The 12,020-nt window shown below is 42.5% G+C and overlaps 1 protein-coding gene across 1 annotated transcript in view; it reads right to left on the reverse strand.

Moving 5' to 3' along the window:
- The window catches only part of LOC139410163 (procollagen galactosyltransferase 2-like), a 44,932-nt gene extending 40,664 nt beyond the window's left edge, over positions 1-4,268 (reverse strand). Inside the window, exon 1 of the mRNA XM_071155614.1 lies at positions 3,975-4,268. Within this exon, the coding sequence (XP_071011715.1) occupies positions 3,975-4,213 (239 nt within the window). The 5' untranslated portion in view covers positions 4,214-4,268. The remainder of the gene's footprint in view (positions 1-3,974) is intronic.
- Positions 4,269-12,020: the final 7,752 nt, after the last annotated feature.

Below are 12,020 nucleotides of genomic sequence, written 5' to 3' on the forward strand. Positions count from 1 at the left end.
TGTATCTTTGTAGTGACTGGGTGTATTGATACAGCATTCTGGACCCTCTATTCCTGAAACTATCCGCCGCCATTGTCGCAACCCCTATTACCAGCCTGTTCAAGCTCTCTTTCATATCGTCTGAGATCCCCAAGGATTGGAAAGCTGCCGCAGTCATCCCCCTCTTCAAAGGGGGAGACACCCTGGACCCAAACTGTTACAGACCTATATCCATCCTGCCCTGCCTATCTAAGGTCTTCGAAAGCCAAGTCAACAAACAGGTCACTGACCATCTTGAATCCCACCGTACCTTCTCCGCTGTGCAATCTGGTTTCCGAGCCGGTCACGGGTGTACCTCAGCCACGCTCAAGGTACTAAACGATATCATAACCGCCATCGATAAAAGACAGTACTGTGCAGCCGTCTTCATAGACCTTGCCAAGGCTTTCGACTCTGTCAATCACTGTATTCTTATCGGCAGACTCGGTAGCCTCGGTTTTTCGGATGACTGCCTTGCCTGGTTCACCAATTACTTTGCAGACAGAGTTCAGTGTGTCAAATCGGAGGGCATGCTGTCCGGTCCTCTGGCAGTCTCTATGGGGGTGCCACAGGGTTCAATTCTCGGGCCGACTCTTTTCTCTGTATATATCAATGATGTTTCTCATGCTGCGGGCGATTCCCTGATCCACCTCTACGCAGACGACACCATTCTATATACTTCCGGCCCGTCCTTGGACACTGCTATCTAACCTCCAAACGAGCTTCAATGCCATACAGCACTCCTTCCGTGGCCTCCAACTGCTCTTAAATGCTAGTAAAACCAAATGCATGCTTTTCAACCGTTCGCTGCCTGCACCCGCACGCCTGACCAGCATCACCACCCTGGATGGTTCCGACCTTGAATATGTGGACATCTATAAGTACCTAGGTGTCTGGCTAGACTCTAAACTCTCCTTCCAGACCCATATCAAACATCTCCAATCGAAAATCAAGTCAAGAGTCGGCTTTCTATTCCGCAACAAAGCCTCCTTCACTCACGCCGCCAAACTTACCCTAGTAAAACTGACTATCCTACCAATCCTCGACTTCGGCGATGTCATCTACAAAATTGCTTCCAACACTCTACTCAGCAAACTGGATGCAGTTTATCACAGTGCCATCCGTTTTGTCACTAAAGCACCTTATACCACCCACCACTGCGACTTGTATGCTCTAGTCGGCTGGCCCTCGCTACATATTCGTCGCCAGACCCACTGGCTCCAGGTCATCTACAAGTCCATGCTAGGTAAAGCTCCGCCTTATCTCAGTTCACTGGTTACGATGGCAACACCCATCCGTAGCACGCGCTCCAGCAGGTGTATCTCACTGATCATCCCTAAAGCCAACACCTCATTTGGCCGCCTTTCGTTCCAGTTCTCTGCTGCCTGTGACTGGAACGAATTGCAAAAATCGCTGAAGTTGGAGACTTTCATCTCCCTCACCAACTTCAAACATCTGCTATCTGAGCAGCTAACCGATCGCTGCAGCTGTACATAGTCTATTGGTAAATAGCCCACCCATTTTCACCTACCTCATCCCCATACTGTTTTTAGTTATTTATTTTTCTGCTCTTTTGCACACCAATATCTCTACCTGTACATAACCATCTGATCATTTATCACTCCAGTGTTAATCTGCATAATTGTAATTATTTGCCTACCTTCTCATGCCTTTTGCACACAATGTATATATAGACAATGTATATATAGACCCTTTTTTCTACTGTGTTATTGACTTGTTAATTGTTTACTCCATGTGTAACTCTGTGTTGTCTGTTCACACTGCTATGCCTTATCTTGGCCAGGTCACAGTTGCAAATGAGAACTTGTTCTCAACTAGCCTACCTGGTTAAATAAAGGTGAAATAAAAATAAAAATAAAAAAATCCAAAGTGTAATTAATAACTTCAGCATGCTCAAAGGGATATATTGAATGTATTTTTTTAAATTGTATTTTTACCCATCTACCAATAGGTGCCCTTCTTTGTGAGGCATTAGAAAACCTCCCTGGTCTTTGTGGTTGAATCTGTGCTTGAAATTCACCGAGGTACCTTATAGATAATTGTATGTGTGTGGTAGAGAGATGAGTCGTTCATAAATCATGTTGAACACTATTATTGCACACAGAGTGATGCAACTTATTATGTGACTTGTGAAGCACATTTTTACTCCTGAACTTATTTAAGATTGCCATAACAAAGGGGTTGAATACTTATTGACTCCAGACATTTCAGCTTTTCATTTTTTATTAATTTACCAACATATCAAAAAACATTATTCCATTTTGACCTTATGGAGTTCTGTGTGTAGGCCAGTGACAAAAAAAGCTCAATTTAAACCATTTTAAATGCAGGCTGTAACACAACAAAATGTGGAAACAGTTAAGGGGCTTGAATACTTTCTGAAGGCACTGTAGCCCAAAGGCGTCTGCATGCTTCCCAGCCGAAACAGTTGGGAAGAGTTTGTGCATATATTATGATGACATTTTTGTTCGTTTTGGACTTCGGTAAGGTTGTTTTTGGTTGTTGGGGCACATTACATTTTTTTCTTGAGGCAAGACGAAGTCGGTAGCTTTAGTCTACACCCATTCGTCGGTGATTGGTCAACAATATAGATTATTCATTAAAGTCTTTGTTGTCCTTCAATGAGAGACATTTCTTTATTTCGAAACAGTGCCCCAAACATCTTAGTTAGATGTAAAATAGCGCAACTAAGATCTCCTCTGCAAAAAACATCTAAATTAATGACAGATTTATTGAGTTGTCTTAGATTAATTATGATTATTTAGAGGAAGTGTATACTGGCTACAGCGTCTCAAAATGGACAAACAGTACTATTGCCGCTTTTGTTCCTCGTTTTTCAAGCGAATGTCTTTTAACGGAGTATACGAACATATTCGTTTGGTTCACTTAGCCGAATTTGGCTAGCCGCCAGCAGAACTGAAGCATGCTGACACCTTAAGACAGCTTGTCTTTTATAATGTTTAAGGCTTAAGCAGAGAGGCAGACAGAGAACAAGAAGATGCACAGTGACAGCAGAGAAAATGCCGAAACAAATAAACCAGCACAATAGGTGTGGATCAAATGCCAGAGCCGAATTGTTATCCAAGTCCACCCCTGTGTAACTGCCTATGGAGAATTGATGATGGAGACTTTTGGCAATATGGGCCCCCATCCCCCCACACCTGGCTGCTGTTTTAAGCCCCCTGATTTCTGCAATGTGTGCATAATAATAATAAAAACACCGTCAACAACATGCTCTGCCCATTCATCTACTCATAACATGCAATTAGGAACCCAGCAGACACGCGTGGAGAGGGCATTGTAAAACGCAGCAACAAGTCTCGTTCACGCTGACAGCAGCGTCTATGTTCTTTACGTGGACAGGACAGGAGGTTCTCATTATAATACCGACACCATACCGATAACAATAAGCTCTATGTTACTTATATGTGTGTACTTTTTTCCCATAGTAAAGTGCAAAGCAAGAATTGTCGCGGGCGTGCCCCAACTGGCGGCCCTCCGCCCGTGGGTGGTTTTATTTGCCTCCCCAAGTTTTCTGAGCAAATCTTGTTTAAAACACACACACACACACACACACACACACACAAACACACACGGTCTCTCCCTGTCCATGAAATACTGTTAAATACTGTTAAAAAAAACACCAGGAAATCATCTCCAATTGATTTTCGTATTGGAAATCTGTTCCCAAGTAGGCCTATTCCCACGCATAATAGAGAGGCGTGCTAGTATACAAATGTAAGCAAGGTTTGAAATTATTATGTTTTTGTGAAATAGTTGCAGTCTAGAAATGATTTGTAATTATGTTCCGACCCCCGACCATCCGCTCAAGAAAAATGGTCCCGCGGATGAATCTAGTTGATGATCCCTGCTGTTGGCTATTGGAGACGATTTGAACGGAATAAAGTTGTTAAAAAGTTAGTTGCGTTTCTCACCAGATAGCTATCCGCTCCTTCGGGTAGTCTAGCCTGTCGATACAGCCCAGGTAGTGCGGCAGGCTGTGCGCTGCGTTGCGAGCCAGAATGGCGATCATGACTTTTGGCATCAGCAGTGACGATTCGGGTCGGACCGAGTCCTGCACCAGAGTCACCAAGTCCGACATGCCACCCGGCATGAGGGCGACAAGCAGCGCGCAGAGCAGTCCGACTCCCACGGCTCCAACCGCCGGCATCATTCCCAGATAACACCGTTATCCAAACCTGAGCTCTGCCGCAACTGAATATAAGAGTGAGCGATTGTGGGAGGGAGCGAAGAAGGTAGGAAGGGAAGGGGATGGAGTGTGTGGACGAGGGAGAGCACAGGAGGTTGGTGGCACCTTAATTAGGGAGGACAGGCTCGTGGTAATGGCTGGAGCGGAATCAGTGGAATGGTTTCAAATACATCAAACACAAGGTTTCCAAGTGTTTAATGCCATTCCATTTGCGCCATTCCAGCCATTATTATGAGCTGTCCTCCCATCAGCAGCCCCCCACAGAGGGGTAACATCTCGTCTACCTCCTCCCCGCTGGATGCTCCTCAAAACGTTCATATACCTCTCCTACAGCTTTCCCTCTCTCTCTTGGAGACTAGGCTACAGAGGCAGGACAGGGGCTGATAAAACATCATGGGGAATCTAACAGGTGCAACAGCACAGAGAGAAGAGGTGGCTCCAAACATGGCCAATAACATTATTTTAGTAAGTAAATAATACATTTTCTTACTCAAATCCAACAGCTTGAAGCTTCCTGTGCTATAAAACTGATAGCCTAGACACAATAGGCTATTATCATTCAATAATGTTGGGTGAAAGAAGAACGAAAATTGTACCTGAAGTGCAAAAGAGGGTTGTACATTTCGCAATATTGTTTGTCAGTTCAAGTCTATGTATGCAAAATGCATAAACTGTATGCTGTTCTGATGGAAATATGTGTATACATGTGTAACTACTCTTATTGTGTGGTTGCAATGTCAGATCATTGTAACAACATGTGGTTTGACTGCTTGTGCATGGCTGTCGCCGTGGTAAAGTTGGTTTGATTTTCGGTATTTGCCAGACATTCTTACCTTCACATTTCAATAGCTCGCGAACGATTTTAGCTACATAGCTCAGGTTCTCTATGAAGGAAAAAAAGTGTAAAACATTGAACAAGTCTTATTTTCCCGATTACAATCCGAGTTTCATAATCACACGGCAACGGTGTAGTAAGCCTCGCGCACCGTCAATGCAACCATTTAGGGACCTTCAAAGTGCTTTATCACAATATTCAAACATCAATTGCTCTTCAACCATGTGACTTAGCCACCTCATTTCAATTGTTATTTCTTACATAGAGCCGGCATATTGCACACCCTTTGGTTTCCTCATAAAAGTATTCCAACATTTAAAAATCTATATTTATATATTTATTAAAAAATTCAATAGCTCCTTGACCATGTGTCCTAGACACCTCAAACCAAAGTTGGAATGTTCACTGGGTAGGGACATACATCACATGGACTTTGTACATAAAAATATATATATATATATTTACTTGACCTTCATTTATTAGTTACATTTTTTACTTCAAATGTCAATAGCTTCTTGATCACATGACCTAGGCACCTCAAACCAACTTTGTATATTTCAAAAGGGGAGGGACACACATTGCACAGCCTTTGGTTTTACACAATTTACACAATTTTATATAAATATTTGAAAGTATATAATTTCAAAAGCTCTTTACACACATGACTTAGAAACCTCATTGCAACTTTCATTTATTCCTTATATGGAGTTATTTTGCACAGCCTTTGTTTTTTTCCATAAAATGATTCCAACATTCATTAAAAAATATACAGTACCAGTCAAAAGTTTGGACACACCTACTCATTCAAGGGTTTTTATTTATTTAGACTTTTTTCTACATTGTAGAATAATAGTGAAGACATCAAAACTATGAAAAAACACATATGTATTTTTACATTTTTTATTTAACCTTTATTTAACTCTGTAAGTCAGTTAAGAACAAATTATTATTTACAATGACGGCACTACAACACTACATAAAAAGAGACCTAAGACAACATAGCATGGCAGCAACACATGACAACACAGCATGGTAGCAACACAACATGGCAGCAGCACAACATGGTAGCAGCACAAAACATGGTAAAACATTATTGGGCACAACTGTTCAGAGGAGACTGTATGAATAAGGCCATCATTGTCGAATTGCTGCAAAGAAACCACTAGTAAAGGACACCAATGAGAAGAAGAGACTTGCTTGGGCCAAGAAACACAAGCAATGGACATTAGACCAGTCGAAATCTGTCCTTTGGTCTGATGAATCTAAATTTGAGATTTTTGGTTCCAACCGCCGTGTCTTTGTGAGACGCAGGGTAGGTGAACAAATTATCTCTGCATGTGTGGTTCCCACCGTGAAGCATGGAGGAGGAGGTGTGATGTTGTGGGAGTGCTTTGCTGGTGACACTGTCAGTGATTTATTTAGAATTCAAGGCACACTTAACCAGCATGGCAACCACAGCATTCTGCAGCAATACATCATCCCATCTGATTTGCACTTAGTGGGACTATCATTTGTTTTTCAACAGGACAATGACGCAACACACCTCCAGGCTGTGTAAGGGCTATTTGACCAAGAAGTAGAGTGATGGAGTGCTGCATCAGAAGACCTGGCCTCCACAATCACCCGACCTCAACCCAATTGAGATGGTGTGGGATGAGTTGGACCGCAGAGTGAAGGAAAAGCAGCCAACAAGTGCTCAGTATATGTCGGAACTCCTTCAAGACTGTTGGAAAAGCATCCCAGGTGAAGTTGGTTGAGAGAATGCCAAGAGTGTGCAATGCTGTCATCAAGGCAAAGGGTGGCTACTTTGAAGAATCTAAAATCTAAAATATATTTTGATTTGTTAAACAATTTTTTGATTACTACATGATTCCATATGTGTTATTTCATAGTTGTGATGTCTTCACTATTATTCTACAATGTAGAAAATAGTACAAATAAAGAAAAACCCTGGAATGAGTAGATGTGTCCAAACTTCTGACTGGTACTGTATGTAGCTCAAATCTTTTTTGAGCTATTGAAGTTTGAATGTCCGAATATCGAAACGCAAACCAATTTTACCACGGTATGGCTGTCTTCCACATTATCCTTCCTCCATCTGCTGTTTCTTCAACTCCTCCTCTCCTGCTCTCGTGCATGGTACATCATTCCTCTGCACAAGCCCCTGTCTGCATGCCTCCAATCCCCACTTCCTCATTCTCCCCATCCCTCTGTATTTCCATTCTTTTCCCATTCCTCCTCTCTGACTGACTGTTTCTTGGATGGTGCAGCTGCAGCAGCAGCAGGGTTCTCTAAGTACCATGAAGTCATCAGTGACATCAGTTCCAGTCCCAGCTGCAGACAGACAGAGACACCCAGCCAATCTCACCCTCTGACTAAACTCAGCCCTCGGCATATTTGCATAAGTGTGAAGCCACCTGTTGATGTTTTCATTCTTGATTGAAATGTTCTAATGAGTGTACATTACCATTAACCCTGTAGTTGGATGGATGTTTCTGATGAAAGATGTCTGGACAGGAGTACTAAGTAGAAATGTCTGTCTGTCCATTGTGCTGAGCAAGGTCAATCTCCTAGCTCCCTCTAGTGTGCCTATAGAGACAGTAGCAGAGGTTGGAATCCATCCATGTTCCTTCACTCAGTAGCCTAACATGCTGACCACACCCCTCACGTCACGTGCGCGAGCGTTGCAAAATAAATTTACACATACATGTTATTAAATCATTGCACCCAACGAGCGTCTGCGTAGCTAAGCACTAAAATAGAACTTGGTTCTATTTGTGACCAATGACGCTTCTGCAAGTCCCAGTTGGTAGAGGTAATGCACCTTAAAGGTGGTTGCCAACCGCCATATAAATTCCAAAGAAGAAGAGATTACTTGCTGTTGCTAGCTAATTTGTCCTAGGATATAAACATTGGGTTGTTATTTTACCTAAAATGCACAAGATCCTCTACTCCGACAATTAATCCACAGATAAAAGGGTAAATGTTTGTTTCTAGTAATCTCTCCTCCTTCAGGCTTCTTCTTCAGACTTTATATGGCACTTTGATTTTTGGTTGCGATGGAGAGGCGAATCCAACATGTTAATTATTAACCTGAATATTAAATTAGAAATCAACCTAAGCTTGAAACCCTAAGCCTATATGTAGTCTATTTTTAGTTGAACCCTGGGTTGAATTTAAAACAAACGCTGTTGATGACTTTGCTATATATAAATGCTATATAGACTTAAATAGTATCATTGATGTTATGACGTATAAAGTATGGTTACATTTAATTTGCTCTGTTAAACCTGCCGTTGGAATTACTTTGATAGTAACAGTGAATCTATTTAGTTATGAGATTCCTCAATAACTTTCACGATAGAACATGGGTAGTAGTCAGTGACAAATATCAAAGCTACGGATGGGAGACCAAAATGGATAACTGAACCCCTCAAGTAGGTGCTGCCCAGCCTACCTTTTTTTCTGATAGTGGATATATATTGTTGTAGATTTGACATTGTTTCAAAGGTACAAATTCAACATACAGTATGTTATACAAGGTTTATTATCTATGTTGAAAATTGATTACCATGAGGACATAATCCTGTGGTTGAAATTTCACCCTGAAAACAGTTGATGACCTTTATCATATCCAATGTATTTTCCACGTCACAATACTTTGACAAATGATGTTGAAACAACACTGACACAACCAGTTTGTGCCCAGTGGGATACCTCCCAGCCTACTCTGAAATGTTACCATATGGTCTCAATTTCACCCCAAAGCATTTCCTTTGTAATTGTGGTTACTTACATACAGTGCCTTCGGAAAGTATTCAGACCCCTTGACTTTTTCCACATTTTGTTACGTTACAGCCTTATTCGAAAATTAATGAAATTGTTTTTTCACCCTCAATCTACACACAATACCCCATAATGTCAAAGCAAAAACAGGTTTAGAAAATGTTGCACATTTATTACAAATAAAAAGCTGAAATAACATTTACACAAGTATTCAAGTATTCAGACCCTTTACTCAGTACAATGTTGAAGCACCTTTGGCAGCGATTACAGACTAGAGTCTTCTTACAGCTGAGTCTTCTTGGGTATGACGCTACAAGCTTGGAACAGCTATATTTGGGGAGTTTCTACCATTCTTCTCTGCAGACCCTCTCAAGCTCTGTCCGTTTGGATGGGTAGCATTGCTGCACAGCTATTTTCAAGTCTCTCAATAGATGTTCGATCAGGTTCAAGTCCGGACTCTGCCGGGGCCACTCAAGGATGTTCAGAGACTTGTCCCGAAGACACTCCTGTGTTGTCTTGGCTGTGTGCTTCGGGTCATTATCCTGTTGGAAGGATAACCTTCGCCCCAGTCTTGAGGTCTTGAACAGGTTTTCATCAAGGATCTCTCTGTACTTTGCTACGTTCATCTTTGCCTCGATCCTGAATAGTCACCCAGTCCCAGCCGCTGAAAAACATTCCCACAGCATAATGCTGCCACCACCATGTTTCCCCATAGGAAGGTTTCCTCCAGATGTGACGCTTGGCATTCAGGCCAAAGAGTTCAATCTTGGTTTCATCAGACCAGAGAATCTTGTTTCTCATGGTCTGAGAGTCTTTAGGTGCCTTTTGGAAAACTTCAAGCGGGCTGTCATGTGCCTTTTACTGAATAGTGGCTCCCGTCTGGCCACTACCATGAAGACCTGATTGGTGGAGAGCTACAGAGATTAGAGTTCCTCTGTGGAGATGGGATAAACTTCCAGAAGGACAACAGAGGTCTGTCAGAGTGACCATCAGGTTCTTGGTCACCTCTCTGACCAAGGCCCTTCTCCCACAATTGCTCAGTTTGGCCGGGCGGCCAGCTCTAGGAAGAGCCTTGGTGGTTTCAAACTTCTTCCATTTAAGAATGATGGAGGCCACTGTGTTCTTGGGGACCTTCAATGCTGCAGACATTTTTTGGTACCCTTCCCCAGGATGTGTCTCGACAAAATCCTGTCTCTGAGCTCTACGGAGAATTCCTTTGACTTCATGGCTTGGTTTTTGCTCTGACATGCACTGTCAACTGTGGGACCTTATATAGACAGGTGTGTGCCTTTCCGAATCATGTCCAATCAATTGAATTTACCACAGGTGGACTCCAATCAAGTTGTATAAACATCTCAAGGATGATCAATGGAAACAGGATGCACCCGAGCTCAATTTCCAGTCTCATAGCAAAAGGTTCGAATACTTACGTAAATAAAGTATTTATATTTATTATTTTTAATACATTTGCTAAAATAGATGACTTTGTCATTATGGGGTATTGTGTGTAGATTGCTGGGGATTTTTTAAATGAATCCATTTTAGAATAAGGCTGTAACATAACAACATTTGGAAAAAGTCAAGGGGTCTGAATACTTTCCGAAGGCACAGTACTTCACATGCAATCCATTGTCCTTTTCAACCTTTGTAAATGCAGAGCTGCATTAACGGCTGTCATTTCACTTCTGTTTGGGATAAATGCATAGTTCCATTTTGTCTGGAAGGGAGAATAATTCTAACTTGCATGCTCCATCCTGACTACTGCCAAGCTTATGATGTTCTAAACTGTGGTCAAAACCAGAATTTCAGAGCCACTCAAAATAGCAGGGTAGATTCTCATAGCTTTGTAAATGTAATTAATGGATGGTTAGAAGTTGGCATGGTAGTAATGTGCCTTATTTCCCTAAAATAAATCTCATGTTTCCCTTGGAAGGAAACAGCGCAATTCTGCAAGAGCACTGAATATTGTAAGTCTACAAACATTAGCATTCAGTCAACATGACTCACACAATTGAGTGCAAACCAAGTGATTTCAGTAGACAGGCATGTAGTGTGATTATAATACCAATGAGCTGGGTTATATAAATCTCTCTGTGTGGTTGAGAGGAGAACCGTCTTCCTGCCTGTCCATCAGAGTGATGGAGCCACTAGAGCAGGGGGGAGAGGAGAGGACTTATGCACACCCAACCATTGCTCACAAGCTGGACAGAAAAATATGCCCACAGAAACAGGATAAAATGTCTGTTCTCTGTTTGCGGCTTCCAAGTGTGTTTTATGAAAGATCACTGGAGCAGGCTGCCCAGCAGAAGGAGCTCTCGGTGTGGCCAGTGCACACAGAGAGAGGGGGAGGGAGAAGGGGGGATCTGAAGTCCCATTCTTTCATTCTTCCAGGGCTCTCAGCCACAGATGGTGGAAGAAAACACTCCATGTGGTCAGAGGGTAGAGGAGAGACTCAGACACAAGTAGCCTGTCACGTACAGCCTCCTCTCCTCTCACAGCTGTACATACAGTAGGGCCTATGTGCACCATATTAAAGTGGATGTTACGGCTCCCTCCCTAATCATGTAAAGTAGATACAGTACTTGTATGACAGGGACTATTCCGAGGAGAATGCTACTGATACATACTGGAAGTGTATGAAGCAAGTTCTCCGACATCCCATGTGAAGAGCATTGAATACTTGGAGAGGCCCTTTGAATGACAATGCATTTCAATCCATTATAGTGCATCTGTAACTGTGGCTCCTCTGATTGGAATGGTGTTGGCCTTGGTAATCATATGGATCAGCATCACAAAGTTTCACAAACAAATAGGGAGACAGTTGGAGAGGCAGAGACAGCTACTGCAATGGAGATAGAGCCAGGAACTAAGAGCTGCCTGCGGGTGTGTAAGTTGGTTTGAAGGAGAGAAATGGAGAGAAAGGCAGAGAGTTAGAAGCTGCTGGATTGAGTTAAGAGTAATAGCTGAGTGAAGTCAGACTGGCAGAGCGTTGACTAGACGGAGCCAGCAGTCTCACTGGGAGAGACTAGCCAATGGGGACAGAGCTAGAGCCTGCCAATCATCATAAAGCCCCTCCCCTAGCCAGGCACCACTCCATCACTTACTTCCACTAGGATCTCACAGTGGCTCACAGAACCAGTAGCCCCTTGT

The sequence above is a fragment of the Oncorhynchus clarkii genome, chromosome 5, assembly GCF_045791955.1.
Source record: "Oncorhynchus clarkii lewisi isolate Uvic-CL-2024 chromosome 5, UVic_Ocla_1.0, whole genome shotgun sequence".
In the NCBI taxonomy this organism is placed as follows: domain Eukaryota; kingdom Metazoa; phylum Chordata; class Actinopteri; order Salmoniformes; family Salmonidae; genus Oncorhynchus; species Oncorhynchus clarkii.